Here is a 23,844-nt window from a genome sequence, read left to right on the forward strand (position 1 = left end):
TTTTTTCCGGTTTAACCGCTACATTCCCATCACGTGGTAGACGCCGCCGCACGGAGACAGACGACAACAGCCGCTGAAATAGCAGATTGAAGGAAGATAGTCTCTTGGTAGGGTGGAGGGATATTAACGAAGGAAATGGGAGTAGAAATTGAGACAATAACCCCGGGCGATGGTAAAATATTTTTATGCATATCTTTAGCTCAAGATTTCTGATGGATTTCCGTTAATTCATTTTAATTTCCACACAAAAAAAGGCAGCTTCTCTTAGTCTTCTCATGCCCGTTATCCTGTTTTAGCGTCGCGTCGTCTTTTCATGCCCGTTATCCTGTTTTAGCGTCTCGTCGTCTTTTCATGCCAGTTATCCTGTTTTTCTATGGCTTTTTCTCCCACAGGAAGGACCTTCCCTAAAAAAGGACAGACGTGCGTGGTGCATTATGTTGGTGAGTTTGGGAGATTCATTTCAAGTGTCTGTCTGAATGCAAGCACCAATGCAAATTCCCTTAAATCTCAGGCCACAACCTTGGCGATTGAGTGCATTTTTTTTTGTTTCAATAGTAATATTTTCATTCAGGGGAATTTCATTTGGATGCAATTGCAAATACATATTTAGCTCTGGCCACCCAACAGTGTGTTGCGTTACGTCTTTCTGTACAAGGGAGGCAGGTGGCTTCTTCGTATTGGAATGCGGTTATTACTACATTGTATAAATTGAGCAACATTGTAACATCGCGTGCGAAGTCAAGACTACTTTGTTACAATGTAGCCACCGGACACTTCGTAGGTGATTACAGTAGGGTAATATAACATGCAGGTAGGTAGGTGTCTGTGTTGAGGGTTCAGACGTCGGCAGCTGCAGGGTTCAATCCGAGGTCGAGACAGACGAGACAGCGAGGGATTTAAACCCAGTCTGATACCCTGCCTTTGTTGAAGTTGAGGGGATTGGTGACGTTGGATAAGAACTGAGTATTGCTGTCTGATGTGTTTTTATGGACCCCCCCCCCCCCCTCCGTTGTAATTGTTTACTGATGAGTTCGTGTGTTATTGTAATAGTTGCATGGGTTGGTATATTTTATAATTTTCTCCATGTTCTCATACGATTTAGACTATTCAATTGTCAGCTATCTAGCTGTAGGATAGCTGCTATTGTAGTCCTAACACTCTTATTGGATTATCATGTAACTTCCATTATACTCGGGTTCATGCATACACAAAATATTTACATCACTGGCAAGATTCTACATGTTTTACTACGTTTGCTATAGCAACAGTAGTTTTTTTTTCTTCCACTTTTTAATTTCCTGCCAGAAAATTATATTTTCCTGTTATTCATGTGTGAACTGTACCCTCATGCAATAGCTGGTGCTTGAGTTATATCACTGGGGAAGCCAAGCCAGTAAAAAAAAGCCATATTTACAACCTGTGATAATTGTGTTGTTTGCTCTATAGCCCGTTAGCCCACCACTCTGATATGCAATATGGCCGAGACAACAATAAAGACAACAGTCACAGTGGCGGAATAAATTAGACTACACATATACTTGTTTCATCACAGTACCAGAAAGCAACACATGTCCGGTGTCCACAAAAAAACAAATATTGCATGTAACAAATAGTTAAATGACCTACAGCACGGTCCATCAAGTGAATGTTTTCTACAGTTTACTAAACAACTGCTGGGTTTAGATCCACGTAGTTACCGCAAGTCAGCACGAAGACACCGGGAGCAACTGCTGGGTTTAGATCCACGTAGTTACCGCAAGTCAGCACGAAGACACCGGGAGCAACTGCTGGGTTTAGATCCACGTAGTTACCGCAAGTCAGCACGAAGACACCGGGAGCAACTGCTGGGTTTAGATCCACGTAGTTACCGCAAGTCAGCACGAAGACACCGGGAGCAACTGCTGGGTTTAGATCCACGTAGTTACCGCAAGTCAGCACGAAGACACCGGGAGCAACTGCTGGGTTTAGATCCACGTAGTTACCGCAAGTCAGCACGAAGACACCGGGAGCAACTGCTGGGTTTAGATCCACGTAGTTACCGCAAGTCAGCACGAAGACACCGGGAGCAACTGCCTCCCTTATTCCTGCACCATTTACACTTCAACATTAAAACGTCGTCAAATCAACTAGGCTATAATACAGTGGAAACAAACGGAAAGATACCAAAGACAAGTTAGTCCAATCAATGTTGCTAATTTATCATGTGACTGTCCATGGTACAGCTTTCTCTCTCTCTCTCGCTCTCTCTCTCTGTGTGTGTGTGTGTGTGTGTGTGCATGCAAGTTTAAAAAAAGTTGACTCGCCATAATTGTAGACTAGTTGAATGACAACGTCATTCTCCTCTCTTTCATGTTGGTAAAACATTATATGGCTTTCTCATACAGTACACTTTTCGTTTTTGTTGTCATAGGCTACCTAGCTAAAATGCTTGCTAGCCTAACTTCCTTGCATGGGCAACAATGAACCAGCTAAGTTAACTAGCTAGTTAACGTGAGACTACTAGACTACATATTGCATTTCAATCATCTCAGACCCTTGGCTCAATATATGAATTTATGGTTAGATCAGAATCACCATCATAATCATGGAGTCCAAATCTCCATCCAGGACTTAGGAAAGGGCTGATTTAGCAAGCTAGCTACTGCAGGACAACGACACAAGCAGACCAGGAACGGACAAGTTTTTCTGACAACGTTTTGCTTTTGATGCGATTTGATTTGGTGTAAAGCCAAATCCAAACTGGCCTCCTTTTTTGGGGGACATTTTGCATGTGCCAGGACAACCGACAGTTGAGCTCAGCTTTTTTTTTATTAACGGAGGTGAAATGCTTGTTGGCATCAGTCATCAATCAAATGTTGTGGCGGCAACAACTCTTTTGGTCCAGACAGCATCAGATACATGGGCTACACATACTAAGACAGAGGGGCGCTGTTTCCCTCGCTCTGATGATTTCTCCAGTGAGATTCAGCCATTTGCCAATTTTAAGGGAAAGTATGAAAACACAGAGAGATGAAAGATTCAATTATTTTATACAATTTTTATTTTTTTATTGGTCAAATATGTGGGGGAAGCCTGGTTTCCATTGGCATCAATGATTACACTCCTCCACTGCCCTCATGATAAGTCAGTCTCCTATTTGCATAAATCTGCTCCCTGACGGGATATTTTTGAGACCGTCAACAACGATAACGTTCGACGTCAAAGAAATTACAACTGAAAAAGTTTTTTGCATTATAAATTCCATCCCTAATAGATCATTATATTGGCCAACGCAGAGAGAGAGAAAATAAGAAAAAAAATCTGGCCACCCAACCCCGCCACGTCTGGGATTACTATCTATATCTTGCCCCCCTGATGTGCCCCACAGCAGTGCACACCAGAGATTAGCCCCCTCCTGGCCTGATTGGTGGTAACAACAACAGTACACAATGAACGCCTCCTCGGGATGGATTGCCGAGTGCAGACGCCCAGTTATGGGCATTTTCCTGTCACTTTGCTGCCCACCCCGAGAGACAGCTGCAGGGGCTATTTCTGCTATTGGTGGAATCCCTTCATTTGCATTCAGGGATATAGTTTTACACTAGCTCAGAAGATATATTGTTAATGCTTCGTTAACTGTCGGTTTTGTCCCTTGTTGTGTTGCATAACAGTAGATATGGAAGTAGACCTACAAGAGCCACAGGATGTACGTCTTTCACCTTTAGTGTTCGTCTGCCTGCTGGAACTCAAGTTAGTTTGGGTTTTAGTGCAGGAATTGCACCCCCAGTCCAGTTCTGAAATGATTGCGTTGAAACGTAACAAGACATGCCACCATCTCTGTTACAGATTGTCAAAATAAATCCTCTCTGCCTCTCATTTCCTCCTCCTCAGGCTCTCTGACGGATGGACGCAAGTTTGACTCCTCCCGTGACAGGGACAAGCCCTTCAGGTTTAAAATAGGAAAACAGGAAGTGATCCGTGGCTGGGAAGAGGGAGTCGTGCAGGTAGGTGTACTGTGCAGACATTTCTGTTGTCTGTCTGCCCCTACTAGGAAGTACAGGAGAAGGGTTTTACAATTAAATTACCACGTCCTTGTAACGGAGAGGTTGCCATTTTGCCAAAGCACAGAATGTCCCATCGGTGTATTTCTTTGCTGTGCATGAGCCCTCGGTCAAGATTACCCAGAGCAAAAACATTTCTCTTACTCGATGAATTGAACTGTTCCAGGTACCACCGTCTCTATCAGTAGGAACATAATGACCTTCATACATGGTATTTCTCTGAACATATGACATGCTCTGTGAGGGCTAAAGAAGACGGTTTGAAGTATTAGCATAAACCTTCACTGTTACTAGGGCGGTACACACAGTCCGGTCTGCTTGTTGTACAGCTCTGTGATGTGTAGCTGCGGCAGATTTGAAAGGGAAATGTGTGCAACAGGAGAGAGAGACTGAGGCATTGTGTTGTACTTCAAAGCAGTTCGCTGGGCTTTTGCCAGGAGGTTGATTACATAATATTCTTATCAAGGGCGACAGATGCGGTGAAGAGACGTGCCCGTATTAGTCTTTGTTGTGTTGGCGAGGCATTCTCCCAGCCAATGGCAGTTCTCCACAAGAGCCCTCAACGTTTTCATCAGAGGCTCCACACTTACAGCATGACAAAACCGCTCCCCCAATTACACAAACACACACTAAGTGTCTGGTCTGGGGTCGATTTGCTGCTTTATGTACAACCAAAAAGTGATGCATAAATGAACACAATTTGAACAAAAAAAAAGTTGTCAACAGTATCATAAAATAAATGCTTCTTTCTGAAATAAAACATAGAGGTAGGTTCCTCTATAGCTTTATCTCAGTGTGGCTGTGCTTGACCTATGTCCCCCTCACTTCCTTGCAGATGAGTGTCGGTCAGAGAGCCAAGCTGACCTGCTCGCCTGACTTTGCCTACGGAGCAAAGGGCCACCCGGGGATCATTCCACCCAACGCCACCCTCATCTTTGATGTTGAGCTACTGAGCCTTGAATGAAGTTTTTTTTAATTTTTTTTGTAAGTACTTTTTGAAGATTTTCTAAGTGTTTTTTTGTTGTTGTTATTATCCGTAGTTTAAATAATAGCACAAATGCATCTACAAGTCTATGGATTCAATCTAATCCCTTTCTCCTCTTCCTCCTCTGTCTTTGCAGGCTGCTTTCTACCTAGGAAACATGTAGAAAGGCTAAGAAAGTCTGCACTTGATTCTATAAGAGACCTGAGTCTATAATTCCACCACTTTGGTCATTATTTTATCCATATATACAAAATCTTCGTTATCAATGCCTTGGTTATTTTGTTTTTCTTTAAAAACCTATGGGCCATAACCTTAAAACCTTACAAACCTTGATGTTTTTAAATCTTTAATTTTTTAATTGTGCTTTACTTTGTTTTGTGAAATGATTGGTTGTGCATGGTTATATGAGTAATGCAAAATACCAATGAAATATTAGCAGCGACATTCATCTCTTTTCAAGAGAACCTATCAGCAACATAGAGGGCTGGTGCTTGACGTGAAGCCTACCCGAGGAACAAAACTAAGAGAATATGAAAAGTACATGTTTGCATCCATACCTCACCCAGCTGAAAGTAGAACAAATATGAATAGATTTTTTTTTTTAGAGTTGTAGGGCCTAGTGTAATGTTGAGAGGCATAAGTGTATTAAAATATTGAGTCATGGGATGTCTTAATGGTATACAACAGGAACATATGTTATTTACCCAGACTAAATAGTGATGTTTCCTTTCATTTTGATTAACTTTATTAGGCGCTAGTGAGCATTCTGCACAGAGAAACCAGTACAGAAGGGAATTGTTGTATCATATTGCGTGTCTCTCATTACGAGACATACGAGCAACCAACTAGCTGGTTCTGCATGTCCTACATAATGATATCCTGATCTATAGGTGTCAACGTTTTGCATTTTCATATTTTTTGTTGTTGTTGTTGCTTATGTTTCTTTCCAAGTCAAATCTTTAACCCTGTTGAAAGCCATACATGTGTTATTAACAGTGATGGGAACCATATCGTATACGCACATTAATTGGAGTAGTGATGATTTTGAAAAGGGGGTTGAGGAATCGATTCAATTGTGACCCCCCCCCACCTTATTTTGTCTCACAACTTGACATTATATATTTTTCAGATGCCATCTTTCTAAAATGTGTGTATGCGACCAATACAATTTGACTTGGTAACTAAGAATGACTTCTACTTTTACCTGTAATTGAATGGTAAATATTTTTTTGTCAGCGTCATTAGACTGACACCACACTGCCTAAATAAAAATGCTGTGTTGTGGTAGTCAGGTGACGGAGACATCCATGTTTTGTATCACATTTAAAAGTATGTTGAAATAGAGTTAAATCTAATGCATAGAGAACATGTTCAGATGCTGGCCATCATTGCTCTTGATGTTACAGCTGTCTAGGCGCATGGCACAAATGCAGTCCTATGTACTGTGTATTTGTGTGCTGAGTTACATACGCAGGCACAACCAATAAATGTTTTGCAGTTGCAATAAAGTGCTCTCTACCTGCTTTGTGGAAAGTCCATTTTTTTCTTCAATTACCGGGATATCTGGCATTAATGAGGTTGGGGTTATTAAAGAATGTTTTTTTGTTGAAATGTTGCGTTGTAATTTTAGAAAATGTACATATTATATCTGCAGTAATAGTAGAATGATAGGGTTTCGCAGTATTATTTACCCGCCAGTGTTGTGATTGGCTGTGATATTCGCCTGTTGCGTTCTCCTCCCGGAGCGGCCGCCGCGGTCGAAGCTGCATTAACTTTGTGCCTGTGTTATCTAGTGGAAATGGCTCTTTTCGTGGTTGCTAAAATAATACACTGTTCGCTCAAAAACAAGCACTGAATATTCGTGTAGGGGATCCTTGTACCATCTAAATCCCTGTGAAATGTATTTTTCAATAGCAAAACATTTTTGTTTTTACAACTGTTTGAAACCGGTGAACCAAAACCGAAACTAAAAGGCTCACGCCTCGATCACACCGAGTGTTTTGAATGTTGGTACACCAGAAGTACTGTACATTCATTTCAAATGGAACTTATCGAAAGTATGAATCAAACTGTATGTCTATACGGCTTACATAAATGGTAGCAGAAGGAGAATGTTTAACTTTTTGTTGCATACATATATATCCACATGATACGAGGCGCTAAGCCCGTGTCTCTGCCATGTTGCGGGTGAGGGGGAGATGTGTTTTTAATACAGCCTACTTAGTGCTGTTGCAATTCACCTAGCTTCAACATAGGGGAGACATGCTGAGACATTCTAGGTGTAGTGGCACCTTTTAAGTATCAAGGTGTTCAATTAGTGTCTGCTTTGCTATAGAAACCGAAGTGGTATCTCGGGATTGGAATAGGGTTTTATGGATCATCGCTCATATTCATAGGGATTAGAAGATATATGAGCCATCACCCACAGCAAGACGTAGAAGAGTGGCAAAATTGCTCCACAGTAGTAGTAGTAGCCCCATTTTCCACTGACGAACAGTTACTGAACTAACTAAATTCACAGATTGTCTTTAACCACCTCATATTGCACAATTTCAAGTACTTGCGAAAAATCTTGAAAATGAGATATTCCTGACCATAGCTGCATGCATTATGTATGTCTGCATTATGTATGGATGCCCTGAGACGGCAACAGCTGATGGGCGGTCATTGGTTGTGTCACCGCCTCTGATTGACTTGGGTTTTCTAGACCAGGACATTAGCGGTGACTCGGAATATCACTTCTCAACAGCGGCGCTTTCGTCCCAAGTACGAAGCAGAAAAAGGAGTATAGTAACTAAAAGTCTGAGTTTTTTTTCTCCCCCCCTGAGACATTCACCATCAAAAACTTTTAAGGTGAGTTTACATATGTCCAACAACATTTCCCGTTAGCTAGCGTAGCTCTCCCGGTTAGCTAAATACTGTTAGCTTGCTAGCAAATGTATCGAAACAAAGGTGGTGATTGAACGTAAGTGAGCAAAGTTATTCACCAGCGACGTGTTAGCCGAGATTGGAGGAATAAAGAAAACAGTAACATCTTGTCTTGATACATTTAGCTAACTAGGTAACCAGTTAACCTAGGTATCTCATCGTTTAGCCACAACTTCTTGTTAGTTAGCTGATATATATATATATATATATATATATATATAGCTAACTAGCCAAGTTAGCTATAGCGAGATGCACTGTGCCTTCCATGTGGTTGTCTTTTATCATATGGTGTCACAGTGAGGCTATTAGCCTGGCCAGGTAAGTACAGTTAACTGGCTAGCAAACTACATATTCAGCTACATACCTAACTAATGTTTCAACTATATTTGTTTACAAATGTTAATTAAATCTCAATGTTTTTGAAACCTCTGACTCATGACATCATGTGATTTCTTGACTCATGCTACACAAATGTCTGTCACACTAAAGAGATGTGACAGACATTAGCCAGCTGTAGACCGTCTTAGCAAAATGTGTGATGTCTTATTAAGTATGAGCTGTATGGAACGTTTTAATTGTATTTTTATTGAACCTTTATTTAACTAGACATCTAGGTTAATGTTTGGGAGAATCTCAACCTTTCTGATTTAGAAGCGTATAGTGACCTAGGTCAATCTAGTCACTGTTCAGCTCAGACAGCACTGAAACAGATTAATGAATATGGATGTCAATGGTTTAGTTCAGTGTAGCTTCGTCCTGCGAAATAGCCATTTTAAATTACCATTTTATATCAAATAAAAAATAAGTAACTTTTAATGTTGCAAATGGGTAGCCATCTGTAAAATAAATTAAAAGTCAAAATTGTTACTATAAATGGTCATTTTAAATGGCCTAGTTGAGGGATGAAGCTAACTTCAGTACTGTAGGACTGCACAGAAGAACATTCTGAATGGGGTAGCTAGGCATATATTTTATCACAACTTGGTAAACACTGGTTGAAAACAAAGAGGAAGGTGAGAGGACATAAAACATGTTATTAGTTATAATAGTGGACCTTGTGATCATTGTCATAGTCTCTCTCCCCCCCATTCTCTGGCCGGTGGTGGTGGTGGTGGTGGTTGGGGTGGGGGGCACATTTCAAGGCACTTCCCATATTTTCATTTGGTGTTCAGAGACATAATGGAGTGTGTCTCTCTCTCTCTCTCTGGTCTGTGAATTGGGTGTGTAGTGTACAGTAGTCTTGACTTTAGTAACGTGATTGTTGGGCATGTTTAGCTTGGCTCAGTGATTGTGCTAAATGTTCACATGATGTGCTTATTTTTATCACTTGTTTTTAAAACTTTGTAGTAGTGTCAACCACCTGTTAGTAGGAATGTGTTAGTAGGGTTATGTCTTTTCACAATTGTGTGTTGTCCGTTGTCTTGTATGTTGTTCTTGTAGAGGAACAAGGATTTGTCTATTTTCGTGGTGTGTGGTTTGACAGTGCTTCACGTGTAGGAGTGAGTATCATTTGCATCAATGTTGTGGGATAGGGTGTATTTTTTTGTTGTTTTGTTCTCTAAGTTCGCTGTGTGTTGTGTAGTTTTTTTCCCCCTTAATTTTGTTGTGTGTGTGTGTGTGTGTGTGGGGGGGGGGGGGGGGGGGAGAGAACTTGGACATTGACACTGCTACCATGTCGACCACAGTCAGTGTATCTTTGACTACCTCTAAGTTCCTGTTTCCTGTTCATGGCTTATCTTGTGATTTATTCACAAAGTGGGATGCCACAGTGTATAATATAAAAAGGAACAGCATGTGACATGAACATCTCTCTTGTACTTTTCCTTTTCAACACCATTCTCAACAACACACTGGAGACACCAACTTATAAACAAACCGTAATTCACAGTGATTCTGATGTCGTACCGGAAATGCGACCAGACCAGTTCATGTCTTCTCTTCTTCCTGGAATGACCCGTATGGCTCAGGTGACATCTTAACGAATGTACACATAGGCCTACGGAAACAATTTGATCAGAAGGACACCATAGCCAAAGGCCTGGTCCTTAAAGGCAAGGCTTGTATGTTTGAGTAGTTGAGGATGATGATGATGATGATGACGATTAGTCATTCATAAGTGACTGGGCTTTTACTCCTCGGCATGGTAGGTGTCTACTGTAGACTCTGGGACAGTTTCACCTGCCACACCCTATAGTACAGCTGATCTCTATTTACTCTGTACTGGAAGTGTGTACTCTGTCATGTGATGCACTCTTGTCATTCTCTCCCTCTCTCATTTCCCCTCTGTCGTTCCCTCCCTCTCTCTCATTCCCTCCCTCCCTCTCTCTCATTCCCTCTCTCTCATTCCCTCCCTCTCTCTCATTCCCCCTCTCTCTCATTCTGTCTTTCTCTTTCTAGTGGTTGTAAGTGAGCTTTTAGTTTCTTGTTAACTCTGGCTGTAGACCTATCTCTTCCAGTAAAAGGGAAACTGCTCTCTCATCCTGTTTGTCTCTTGCTATTCCATTAGGCCTAGATCCATTAGTCTTGCTCCACCCTCAGTCCTGTGATTATGCTAGTTTTCCATGATAACTTGTGTGTATTTGTTTACCAGCTTTGAGAGAGCGGAGGCTCAGTACCAAAACACAGACCATATCAGCCCCAGTACATACTGTACATTGCCTTCAGAAAGTATTCATACCCAATTACTTATTCCACATTTTGTGTTACAGCCTGAATTCAAAATTGATTAAATATACTTTTCTCTACACACAATACCCCATAATGACAAAGTTAAAACATTTTTGCAAATTTATTGAAAATGAAATGACATAAATATCAAATTTACATAATTATTCACACCCCATAGTCAATACTTTGTAGAAGCACTTTTGGCAGTGATTAGAGCTGTGAGTCTTTCTGGCTAAGTCTCTAAGAGCTTTCCACACCTTTGCCCATTTATTCCAAAAATAATTCTTCAAGCTCTGTCAAGTTGGTTGACCATTTTCAGGTCTTGCCGTAGATTTTCAAATCAAAACAGTAAATCGGCCACGCAGGAACATTCACTGTCTTCTTGGTAAACAACTCCGGTGTAGATTTGGCCTTGTGTTTTAGGTTATTGTCCTGCTGAAAGGTGACCTCATCTCCCAGTCTCTGGTGGAAAGTAGACTCAACCAGATTTTCCTATTAAATTCTGCCTGTGCTTAGCTCCATTCTGTTTCTTTTTTATTCTTGAAAAACTCCCCCGTCCTTAACGATGACAAACATACCCATAACATGATGCAGCCACCACTATGCTTGAAAATAATGAGAGTGGTACTCAGTAATGTGTATTGGACACTTTGTATTCAGGACAAAAGGTAATTGCTTTGTAACATTTTTTGCAGTATTACTTTAGTGCCTTGTTGTAAACAGGATGCATGTTTTTTAATATTTTTATTATGTACAGGCTTCCTTCTTTTCACTCTGTCAATTACAGTTGAAGTCGGAAGTTTACATACCCTTAGGTTGGAGTCATTAAAACACGTTTTTCAACCACTTCACAAATGTCTTGTTAACAAACTATAGTTTTGGCAAGTCGGTTAGGACTTCTACTTTGTGCATGACACAAGTCATTTTTCCAACAATTGTTTAGACCGATTATTTCACTTATAACTCACTGTATCACAATTCCAGTGGATCAGAAGTTTACATACACTAAGTTGACTGTGCCTTTAAACAGCTGGGAGAATTCCAGAAAATGATGTCATGGCTTTAGAAGATTCTGATAGGCTAATTGACATTATTTGAGTCAATTGGAGGTGTACTTGTGGATATATTTCAAGGCCTATCTTCAAACTCAGTGCCTCTTTGCTTGACATCATGGGAAAATCAAAAGAAATCAGCCAAGACTCCAGAATTGTTTTTATAGACCTCCACAAGTCTGGTTCGTCTTTGGAACAATATCCAAACGCCTGAAGGTACCACGCGCACTATTGTTTGTACAGATGAACAAGTATAAACACCATGGGACCACACAGCTGTCATACTGCTCAGGAAGGAGACACGTTCTGTCTCCTAGAGATGAACGTACGTTGGTGCGAAAAGTGCAACTCAATCCCAGAACAACAGCAAAGGACCTTGTAAAGATGCTGGAGGAAACGGGTACAAAAGTATCTATAACCACAGTAAAACGAGTCCTATATCAACAACCTGAAAGGCCGCTCAGCAAGGAAGAAGCCACTGCTCCAAAACCGCCATAAAATAGCCAAACTATGGTTTGCAACTGCACATAGTGACAAAGATCGTACTTTTTGGAGAAATGTCCTCTGGTCTGATGAAATAAAAATAGAACTGTTTGGCCATAATGACCATCGTTATGTTTGGAGGAAAAAGGGGGAGGCTTGCAAGCCGAAGAAGACCATCCCGTGAAGCATGGGTGGCAGCATCATGTTGTTGGGGTGCCTTGCTGCAGGGGGGACTGGTGCACTTCACAAAATAGATGGCATCAGGAGGAAGGAAACTTATGTGGATATATTGAAGCAACATCTCAAGACATCAGTCAGGAAGTTAAAGCTTGGTCGGAAATGGGTTTTTCAAAATGGACAATGACCCCAAGCATACTTACAAAGTTGTGGCAAAATGGCTTAAGAACAACAAAGTCAAGGTATTGGAGTGGCCATCACAAAGCGCTGACCTATAGAACATTTGTGTACAGAACGAGCAAGGATCCTACAAACCTGACATAGTTACACCAGCTCTGTCAGGTGGAATGGGCCAAAATTTACCCAAATTATTGTGGAAAGCTTGTGGAAGGCTACCTGAAACGTTTGACCCAAGGTAAGCAATTTAAAGGCAATGCTACCAAATACTAATTGAGTGTATGTAAACTTCTGACCCACTGGGAATGTGATGAAAGACATAAAATATTCAATAAATTATTATTCTCTCCTATTATTGAAATTTCACATTCTTAAAATAAAGTGGTTATCCTAACTGACCGAAGATAGGGAATTTTTATTAGGATTAAATGTCAGGAATTGTGAAACTGAGTTTAAACGTATTTGGCTAAGGTGTATGTAAACTTCCGACTTCAACTGTATGTTAGTATTGTAATTTGTGGAGTAACTACAATGTTGATGTTTTTCCTATCTTAGCCATCAAACTCTTAACTGTTTTAAAGTCACCATTGGCCTCATGGTGAAATCCCTCACGGTGAAATTTCCTTCCTCTCCGCAACTGAGTTAAAAAGGATGCCTGTATTTTTGTAGTGACTGAGTGTATTGATAGACCATCCAACGTGTAATGAATAACTTCATGCTCAAAGAGCTATTCAATGTCAGCTTTTAAAAAATATCCATCTACCAATAGGTGCCCTTCTTTGCGTGGCATTGGAAAACTTTCCTAGTCTTTCTGGTTGAATCTGTGTTTGAAAACCACTGCTCAGTTGAGGGACCTTACAGATAATCGTATGTGTGGGGTACAGAGGTAAAACACCAATATTGCACACAGTGAGTCCATGCAATGATTTGTTAAGCAATGAAAAAAAAAAAAAAAAACATTTTATGCTCGCCATAACAAAGGGGCTGAATACTTATTGACTCAAGACATTTCATATATAATTGTGTTTTTTTTAATCTCAAAAAACACAATTCCATTTTGACATTATGGGGTATTGTGGGTAGGCCAGTGACCCCAAAAAATATCTTAATTTAATCAATTTTAAATTCAAGCTGTAACATAACAAAATGTGGAAAAAGTCCTGGGGGTTGTGAATACTTTCTGAAGGCCTTGTACCAGGTAGAAACCACCACAAGCTTCCTCAATAGGTTTCAGTGTTAATAGATGTAATGTACTTTCTTGTTTTTAGTTGATAGAAACTATTTTATGTTCCTTGACAAAATCTTTATGACGTCAATGTTTTCTTCTTGATAGTAGACTTCCGGAGATCAAAAGCCCAGCAAAAGCCCAGCTCCTTGAGATGTTTTGCTGTGTTGCTCGTTCAGTGACTGGGGACAAGGCAGCAGTACAAACGGGCTGCAGGTTGAGGCTTACATAACATGTTTTTTTAACTGATGACGTGCCCTGGGGGATTGCTGTGTGTGAACAATGACACATTCTGCCTGTTGTATGTTTTGACTGTTACAAACGGAAATGCTCAAATCAACCTACATTGTTTTACATGTCGAGGTTCGGTAACCTTTATGTTATGAAAATGCTTTTAGAACATAATACAATATTTTAGGATAGAAAGATGTGGCCTCGGCGCCTAGCTCAGTATAGAAAGATGTGGCCTCGGCGCCTAGCTCAGGATAGAAAGATGTGGCCTCGGCGCCTAGCTCAGGATAGAAAGATGTGGCCTCGGCGCCTAGCTCAGGATAGAAAGATGTGGCCTCGGCGCCTAGCTCAGGATAGAAAGATGTGGCCTCGGCGCCTAGCTCAGGATAGAAAGACGTTTCCACACTACAGACCCAGCGTCAGTACAGACCCGTGTTTGATCTCAGGCTGTGTCGCAGCCGGCTGTGACCAGGAGACGCATGAGGCGGCGCAGAATTGGCCCAGCGTCGTCCGGGTTTGGCCGGCCGGGATGTCCTTGTCCCATCGCGCTGTAGCGGCTACTTGTGGCAGGCCGGGTGCAGGCACGCTGACTTTGGTCGCCAGCTGTACAGTGTTTCCTCCGACACACTGGTGTGGCTGGCTTCCGGGTTAAGCTAGCAGTGTGTCAAGAAGCAGTGCGGCTTGGTGGGGTCGTGTTTCAGAGGACGCGTGGCTCTCGACCTTCGCCTCTCCCGAGTCCGTACGGGAATTGCATTGATGGGACAAGACAGTAACTACCAATTGGCTATCACAAAAAAAGGGGTGAAAAAATATTATAAAATAAACCACTTGCAAATGTTTTTGAGCTCATTCAGCTGTAGGCTACATTAGTGGTTTTTCACATGGACAGGGGCATCATATCAACTGTTACTCAACATTAGCAAGCTAGCTGAATGCATGATGTCCACAATAACAATGCCGGTAGCTAGCATAGAATTACCCTGTATAGTCCAGTCAACCCACTTGCACATGTTTTTGTTCATTCAGCGGGCAAGGTTTTGCTGTGTTAAACATTACAGTACTTTTGACATGGGCATTGGCTCGTACTGCGTCAGCATATGTTAGCTAGATAGTTAGCATACCAACCTTGATGTTGTTAACTGCATGTAAGGGAATACCCCCCTGATTTGGACAAAAATTAATGGCAAAATATTGGCATTGGACAAACCATATACACGATGGCCAAAACCACCCAATTTGGCGTTGATTCGTGCAAAGTATATTGCAAATGCCATATGGCAATTGCCAATTGTAACACTTCAAAATTCCAATAGGGGGCGTGTGCGTTCCACCGGGGCTTTTCATATTGCAAATGGAACCCAAGTCAACATCCAAAAGCAAAATTTTGAAAAAAGAATAAAAAAAAAAAAAACTCATCACCCCTTAAAAAAGTGCTTTCTGGGCCTTTTTTCGAAATTCTTTCGATTTTTTTTGTCAATTACACATGTGTAAGAACTGTATGAGTATACTTTTGTCATCATAATTTGTTTTTTTTTTAAATTACATGCGCATAAGGCATATGTTTTGTCCATTTGCAATATGATTTCATAGGAAGTCAAAAGTCAAATGTCAAAATTTGGTAAAAAACTTCACACATCCTTAAAGTGCTTTCTGGACCGTTTTTCAAAATTCTTTCGATTTTTGTGTCAATAAAACATGTATAAGAACTTTATCAACATACTTTAGTCATACTTTATTATCATATATTTTTTCTTTTTTTTTTTTTACTTGTGCATAAGGCATATGTTTTCTCCATTTGCAATATGTCATAGGAAGTCAAAAGTAACGATTTTCCTCCGTGCAACTGGTGATCTAAAATGTGCAACAAAATTTTTTTGATTTATTTTGTTTATGTTTCCTTACTTTTTCAAAGTCACTGTGCATTTGCAATATGTTTTAATGGGCAGGTACCATCACGAATTTGTCATGCTATAAAAATCCTGCAGGAATGTGAAATTGACTGGCCCAATGAACTCGGGATGGCTTTGCAGTGATTCTGGGTCATCTCAATCGCTCGTTTGGGTTGATTTCAGAATGTCGCTTTTGGTGATGTTTTTTCACTATAGAATCATATTGCAAATGTACAAGAGTCAAGTGGACAAGAGTCCATCAGTCAATTAGATATCATTCTGACCACCAAACTGATACAAACTGACACCAAACCCACTTTTTCCAACTCGTTTAGTAGCCAACTATTACATACTTCAGAGCTGGCCCAAAATTCACAATGCCTTCGGTTCAAACCATAAAAAAAACATAAAACACGTAGTTACGTTCTAGCTGCGGGTCCATTTCTTATGTTATGTGTTGGCCTAGCTGAGGCGACCCCGAATCCCAAGTTTCGGCTCGATAGGTCATTTGGTGTCCGAGAAAAACCCTAATTGGTGCTGAAAATCCACTATTTTCCATGACTTCCTACGGGGTCCTTGAATGAGCTATCGGACAGAAACGTTGGGGTCTGTCTATATGGGCCGAGACGTTCGCAATGAACCTAGTCTTGCGACTCTGGGACATTTCTAAATGTCGTCATTTTCGTGATGCAAAAATGAATTGAAGTTATTGCAAATGTACGAGGCTGTTTCTCGGTCCGAGAACCTTCTAGAGCCACGTAACTCACCACGCACCATCGACGGGAGGTCTAGAACAGGTTTCTAAAGTTTCGGAACTCTAGGTCTGACGGTTCTTTTTAGCTCCAACAAAGCTAACTATTGCAGCCACTGTCTGTCTCTACGCACCCCAATACGTCCCTCCTTCCAAGTTGTGTTTTAGTGTGATTTTTTTTTCCTTTGAATTTTTTTGGGAAAAATGTCTGATTTACAGTTCATGGGGGTTGCCTAATCACACATATGAAGTTTTGTAAAGATCAGACTTTTTTAACCCTTCGAAACAGCCCCTGAGACACCAATTATGGCACTTCCGGTTGGCACAGGAAGCTATAAATCAACACATATCCTCATTGGGGTATGCTGTTACAGAATCCTGAGTTTTAAGTCCTTACGTTAAGAACTGACTGATTTACACAGGCTTGAATGCACTATGTCTATCAAACTGCAGGCAGGGTATGGGTAAACACTTTTAGGGTGATTTTAACCACTTCCGGTTGGTCCAGGAAGCTTAGATTCGACACAGGTAGACCTCATAGTGGCCTGATGGACTGGTACCGAAGACAGGTTCATACGGCATTCATAACCCACATAGGCCTCAGGTTGAAATTAGGGGTGCAGGCAATGTATTCCTATGGGGAGAGATGACACTGTAATCTGTGAGATCAAAAAACACTGTTTTACTGTTAAGGGTTAATGCCACACGGTCAAGGTTAGGCTTGTTCAGATCGGGAGGACCTTAGGAACATTCATGTGGTGGAATATTTCTTCTCACTCTAACGGTTCTCTCACTCTCACCCAAAATCAAATGACATTGTGGGGCAGGCTTCATTTTGGGCCTACTATTCTAATGGTCGCTGCGCCTAGACCGAGCAAGCTACGGTCAAGCGGGATATCTCGTTGAACTCGGTACGGCCTAGGGATTATGCTAATGCCATTTCCTGCTCTCTGTGTCTTTAAGCACCGCACTTTATCACTCCATCCTTCCTGTGTGTGTGTGAGGGAGCTTTTCTTTGACATCTGTTGGGATTAATGACTGATTTACAGTTCAGAAGGGTTACCTAGTCACACATATGAAGTTTTGGAGAGATGTGACTTTTTTAACCCTTCGAAACAGAGAGTGTGACCCAATTAAAGGCACTTCCGGTTGGCACAGGAAGCTATAAGTAAACACATGTCTTGATTTACATAGCCACTTACAGAATCCCGAGTTTTAAGTCTTTACGTTAAGAATTGACTGATCTACACAGGGTTGAATGCGCTATGTCTATCAAACTGCAGGCAGTGTATGGGTAAACACTTTTAGGGGCATTTTAACCACTTCCGGTTGCTCCAGGAAGCTTAGATTCGACACAGGTAGACCTCATAGTGGCCTGATGGACTGTCATAGAAGACAGGTTCATAAGGCATTCATAACCCACATAGGCTTCAGGTTGAATTTAGAGGTGCAGGCAATGTATTCCTATGGGGAGAGAAGTCAAAGCAAGCTGTTTCGAGTAAACACCTTCTTTTTACTGTGAAGGGTTAATGCCACACGTTCAAGGTTAGGCTTGCACGGATCGGGTGGACCTCAGGAACGTACCTGAGGTCGAATTGTGCTTCTCACCCTAACGGTTCTCTCACTGCCACCCAAAATCAAATGACATTGTGGTGCAGGCTTCATTTTGGGCCTTCTTTTTTTCAAGTTTGCTGCACTCAGAACGAGCTACGGTCAAGCGGGGCGTCTCGTTGAACTCGGCACAGTCTGGAGACTATGGTGATGCCATTTTTTGTGTTGATTTCAGAATGCCATTTTGGTGATGGTCCCTCTCCGTTTAAACATATTGCAAATGTACAAAAGTCAACTAGCAAGTCAGTGTCCATCAGTCAATTAGATGTCATTATGACACCAAACGGATATCAATTGACACCAAACCCACTTTTTCCTACTCATTTAGTAGCCAACTATCACATATGTCAGAGCAGGCCCATAATTCACAGCGCCTTCAGTTGAAAACATAATAAAAAGGTAAAACACATAGTTACGTTCTAGCTGCGGGTCCAGTTCGGACATTATGTGAAGTCCTATGTGAGGCGACCCCGAATCCCGAGTTTCGGCTCGATAGGTCATTTGGTGTCCGAGAAAAACCCTAATTGGTGCTGAAAATCCACTTTTTTCCATGCCTTGCTACGGGGTCCTTGAACGAGCTATCGGACAGAAACGTTGGGGTCCGTCTCTATGGGCCGATCCGGTTTCAATGCACCTAGCCTTGCGTCTCTGAGACTTTTCTAAACGTCGTCATTTTCGTAATGGTCAAAATGAATTGAAGTTATTGTAAATGTACGAGGCTGTTTCTCGGTCCGAGAACCGTCTAGAGCCACGTAACTCACCACACACCATCGACCGGAGGTCTAGAACAGGTTTCTAAAGTTTCGGAACTCTAGGTCCGACCGTTCTTTTTTAGCTCCAACAAAGCTAACTATTGCAGCCACTGTCTGTCTCTACGCACCCCAATACGTCCCTCCATCCAAGTTGTGTTTTAGTGCGATTTTTTTTTTTTTCTTTGATTTTTTTTTGGGAAAAATGACTGATTTACAGTTCATGGGGGTTGCCTAATCACATAAATGAAGTTTTGGACAGATCAGACTTTTTTAACCCTTCGAAACAGCCCCTGAGACACCAATTATGGCACTTCCGGTTGGCACAGGAAGCTATAAGTCACCACATATCCTCATTGGGGTATGCTTTTACAGAATCCTGAGTTTTAAGTCTTTACGTTAAGAATTGACTGATTTACACAGGCCTGAATGCACTATGTCTGTCAAACTGCAGGCAGGGTATGAATATACACTTTTAGGGGCATTTTAACCACTTCCGGTTGGTCCAGGAAGCTTAGATTCGACACAGGTAGACCTCATAGTGGCCTGATGGACTGGTACCGAAGACAGGTTCATACGGCATTCATAACCCATATAGGCTTCAGGTTGAATTTTGTGGTGCAGGCTATGTATTCCTATGGGGAGAGATGTCACTGTAATCTGTGAGATCAAAAAACCCTGTTTTACTGTGAAGGGTTAATGCCACACGGTCAAGGTTAGGCTTGTTCAGATCGGGAGGACCTTAGGAACATTCATGTGGTGGAATTTTTCTTCTCACCCTAACGGTTCTCTCACTGTCACTCAAAAGCAAATGACATTGTGGGGCAGGCTTCATTTTGGGCCTACTATTCTAATGGTCGCTGCGCCTAGACCGAGCGAGCTACGGTCAAGCGGGATATCTCGTTGAACTCGGCACGGCCTAGGGATTATGGTAATGCATTGCATTGCCTGCTCTCTGTGTCTTTAAGCACCGCACTTTGTCACTCCATCCTTGCTGTGTGTGTGTGTGTGTGAGAGAGCTTTTCTTTGACATCTGTTGGGAGAAATGACTGACTTACAGTTTATGGGGGTTGCCTAATCACACATATGAAGTTTTGAAATGATCTGACCTTTTTAACCCTTGGAAACAGCCACTATGACACCATTTAAGGCACTTCTGGTTGGCACAGGAAGCTATAAATAAACTCATATCCTGATTGGGGTATGCCTTTACATAATCCTGAGTTTTAAGTCTTTACGTTAAGAACTGAGTTGTGTTATTTCAGAAAATCATAGAAAATCACAGAAATGTCGCAGAGCTCCGCAGCACACTTTAAAAATATTCGTATGAACACCCTGCAACTGGATCTGTAACTGTTGGGAAAAAAAAAGCGCCTATTTGTGACCATCACCAATTTGTCATTGTTCCGTTTCTCTTAAATGACGATAGATAAATGTCTGGTTCTTTTTTTATTGACACCGGAGGCTCCTTGACTTTGACCTGAAGTGGAAAAATAATTTATCTACTTCCATTTTAAGCCTTTAATCCCAGAAAAATGGCCGTAACTCAAAAACCGTCGAGGCCTAGACGCCATCCCGTTCGGGGCCAACTGCCCATTACGCCAAACCTACGCTCACCAAGTTTCGGCTTCGAAATATTTTCAGTTTTTGAGATAAGGCCCCGTCGTGACTCGTGATGTTTTGCCAAATTGCCATACGATTCCGTATGCCATCTGGTGGGAATTTCCGGGACGGCGGAAAAAACGGTCCAAAACTTGTTTATTTTATTTAACGGAAACCGAACGTCCGACAAAGTTCATTCGATGACTTCCCGGTAGGTCCGGCCCTACCGCACGGCCCGACGCCAACCGCGAATTTTACAAACGATTTCGGACGTCTGGTAAGGGACCGTACATTTGCAATATGGACTTTCTCACTGATCATACACGAAATGCCGAAATGTTCCCTCAGGCAGATCGTCTACACTAGGCATAAAACGTTATCCAATATGGTTTGCAGTGAGGGATTTCAGATGTGCCAAACCTAGGAGAAGCTAGCTAGCTGGGCTAGAAAGAGCTGTCTAGAAAAACAAGTATTCAGTCAATGCTATTTTATTTAACTTGGCAAGTCAGTTAAGAACAAATACTTATTTACAATGACGGTCTACCCCGTACAACGCTGGGACAACTGGGAGTCCCCATAGGGCGGCTGATAATCACGGCCGGTTGTGTTACAGCCTGGAATCGAATCAGGGTCTGTAGTGTCACCTCTTGCACTGAGATGCACTCGGGAGCCTCCTTCTAGATAGCTAGGTGTCTGTTCTGAAAGAGTTTGCTCCAGACATGTAGTGTTGCTAACAGTGTCCACTTTTATTAAATCAATTGCAGCTAGTTGTGAGACTTTAGATTTTTGTACATTTTATTTAACTAGGCTAGTCAGTTATGAACAAATTCTTATTTTCGATGAAGGCCTAGGAATAGTGGGAACAGAACAGCCTTCTTCGGTTACCAAATGATGCTGCCAATGTCGCTAGGCTACCTAGCAAAATATCAATGGTAGCTGAGCTTGCCGTGGTTTCGGACTAGTTGGCTAGCTAGCCCACCTTGCACGGTGTGGGTGTATATATATTTTTTGTCAATTTATCGTTCATACCATGTTACCTGGCTAGTCTCTTAATTAACAGGATAGCCTTCTATAAAGGCACTTATTTTCATAATTTTTGTATTGTCAAAATTTCAAACATTCTCAATGAGGCTACAAACATACAATCTAATCTGGGCTGTTTGTCAGACGAACCATTCAAGTGATGTCATTGATGACACGTTATCAAGATGGAGGCACGCAGTAGTCAGATGAGGCCATTTTAAAAAAAGGTTTTAACATTAAATGTGAGCTTTCGGCATTTTTAAGGGTAGGAACATTCTTCTTTATCACATTTTTGTTATCAAAACCACCTTAACTTACTACAGTCATTTTCTAGCCTACATTGTTTGTTCTAGAACTCGCCCAGCCTACAGTATGTGGATAAGAAGGGTATCTCTGACTTGTTTGCTTGTTAGTTAGGCCTTTTATAGGGTGTTCTGACCACACCCACTTCTCAGCTTACATCACATCTTTGTTGCCGTTAGCTACCCTTCTCTCTCTTTTCCGTCTCACAATAATGAAAGGATGAGTGATGATGGGAAGGGGTCTGGAAGTGCAGAAATGGATCATGGTGGATTAGTGGTGAAAAACTTAAGCCTCAATTGAAAAACAGGAATCTCATTATGAGCTTTATGTCCTGGGAGTCCCCATGCCATGTGTGTCACTCTTTCAGAGCTGTGTATGGGCACGGGTCTATGGACAGACAGACAGACAGACCGCTCTGTTCTCCAACCCTCTCTCTGTGTGGTCCATAGCCCCCCCCCCCCCCCTCTCTGATCCTGTCTTCCGACACATCAAAGGTTAGCAGTTTATGGGTGAGATTCTCTCATTTGTATTGTGGTATTTACTCTTTATCATGCCAACATTGACAGTTTCCTTTGTGTTCTTCCCACAGAATGTCGCTGTATCCATCCCTCGAGGATCTTAAGGTGGACAAGGCCATGAAGGTAAGGAAAACCCAGTATCGGACAGAATACTGTTATTTTTTTAAAAGTAGGCTACTCTGACCTCCTCCCGGGTGGCTAAAACCAATTGAAAATCGACCTTGTTCTTTGTTAAAAGAGAGGAAGAAAAATACGAAGCTTCAGCCAACTTGTTCTAATGTCCATTATATTTTCTCTAGGCAGCAGGTAGCCTAGCGGTTAAGAGCGTTGGGCCAGAAACCAAAAGCTTGCTGGTTCGAATCCCCGAGCCGACTAGTGAAAAATCTGTCTGTGCCCTTAAGCAACCCTAATTGCTCCTGTAAGTTGCTCTGGATAAGACCGTCTGCTAAATGACTAGAATGTAATGTCTAGTGACATTTTATTTTCCAAATGTCAGTGTTCTGGTGTCTGTTACTCTGTCTAGGCTGCAGGTGTTCTAGTGTCTGTTACTCTGTCTAGGCTGCAGGTGTTCTGGTGTCTGTTACTCTGTCTAGGCTGCAGGTGTTCTAGTGTCTGTTACTGTCTAGGCTGCAGGTGTTCTAGTGTCTGTTACTGTCTAGGCTGCAGGTGTTCTATCTAGTGTCTGTTACTCTGTCTAGGCTGCAGGTGTTCTAGTGTCTGTTACTGTCTAGGCTGCAGGTGTTCTAGTGTCTGTTACTCTGTCTAGGCTGCAGGTGTTCTAGTGTCTGTTACTCTGTCTAGGCTGCAGGTGTTCTAGTGTCTGTTACTCTGTCTAGGCTGCAGGTGTTCTAGTGTCTGTTACTCTGTCTAGGCTGCAGGTGTTCTAGTGTCTGTTACTCTGTCTAGGCTGCAGGTGTTCTAGTGTCTGTTACTCTGTCTAGGCTGCAGGTGTTCGTTCTAGTGTCTGTTACTCTGTCTAGGCTGCAGGTGTTCTAGTGTCTGTTACTCTGTCTAGGCTGCAGGTGTTCTAGTGTCTGTTACTCTGTCTAAGCTGCAGGTGTTCTAGTGTCTGTTACTCTGTCTGGGCTCCAGGTGTTCTAGTGTCTGTTACTCTGTCTAGGCTGCAGGTGTTCTAGTATCTGTTACTCTGTCTAGGCTGCAGGTGTTCTAGTGTCTGTTACTCTGTCTAGGCTGCAGGTGTTCTAGTGTCTGTTACTCTGTCTAGGCTGCAGGTGTTCTATCTAGTGTCTGTTACTCTGTCTAGGCTGCAGGTGTTCTAGTGTCCGTTACTCTGTCTAGGCTCCAGGTGTTCTAGTGTCTGTTACTCTCTAGGCTGCAGGTGTTCTAGTATCTGTTACTCTGTCTAGGCTCCAGGTGTTCTTGTGTCTGTTACTCTGTCTAGGCTGCAGGTGTTCTAGTGTCTGTTACTCTGT

At 41.9% G+C, this 23,844-nt stretch overlaps 2 protein-coding genes across 2 annotated transcripts in view; both read left to right on the forward strand.

Moving 5' to 3' along the window:
- The first annotated feature begins 15 nt into the window (after positions 1 to 15).
- Positions 16 to 6,550, forward strand: fkbp1ab (FKBP prolyl isomerase 1Ab). Its single transcript, XM_021567074.2, has 5 exons — positions 16 to 172; positions 393 to 440; positions 3,871 to 3,983; positions 4,876 to 5,024; positions 5,162 to 6,550. Exons 1-4 carry the CDS (start codon positions 136 to 138, stop codon positions 5,002 to 5,004), a joined length of 327 nt encoding a protein of 108 aa, XP_021422749.1. The 5' UTR covers positions 16 to 135; the 3' UTR covers positions 5,005 to 5,024; positions 5,162 to 6,550.
- A 1,118-nt stretch (positions 6,551 to 7,668) lies between these two features.
- LOC110492642 (syntenin-1) overlaps positions 7,669 to 23,844 on the forward strand; it is a 34,233-nt gene continuing 18,057 nt past the window's right edge. Inside the window, exons 1-2 of the mRNA XM_036947666.1 lie at positions 7,669 to 7,878; positions 22,483 to 22,534. Coding sequence (XP_036803561.1) covers positions 22,484 to 22,534 — 51 coding nt within the window. The 5' untranslated portion in view covers positions 7,669 to 7,878; position 22,483. The remainder of the gene's footprint in view (positions 7,879 to 22,482; positions 22,535 to 23,844) is intronic.

The sequence above is a fragment of the Oncorhynchus mykiss genome, chromosome 16 (genome assembly GCF_013265735.2).
Source record: "Oncorhynchus mykiss isolate Arlee chromosome 16, USDA_OmykA_1.1, whole genome shotgun sequence".
Classification (NCBI taxonomy): Eukaryota; Metazoa; Chordata; class Actinopteri; order Salmoniformes; family Salmonidae; genus Oncorhynchus; species Oncorhynchus mykiss.

What these genes read in the sequence shown, in the direction of transcription:
- fkbp1ab (XM_021567074.2), top strand. Translation starts at nt 136, where the DNA reads ATGGGAGTAGAAATTGAGACAATAACCCCGGGCGATG. An exon ending in GACAATAACCCCGGGCGATG is followed by an intron (nt 173 to 392) that starts GTAAAATATTTT and finishes TTTCTCCCACAG; the next exon opens with GAAGGACCTTCCCTAAAAAA. An exon ending in GGGAAGAGGGAGTCGTGCAG is followed by an intron (nt 3,984 to 4,875) that starts GTAGGTGTACTG and finishes ACTTCCTTGCAG; the next exon opens with ATGAGTGTCGGTCAGAGAGC.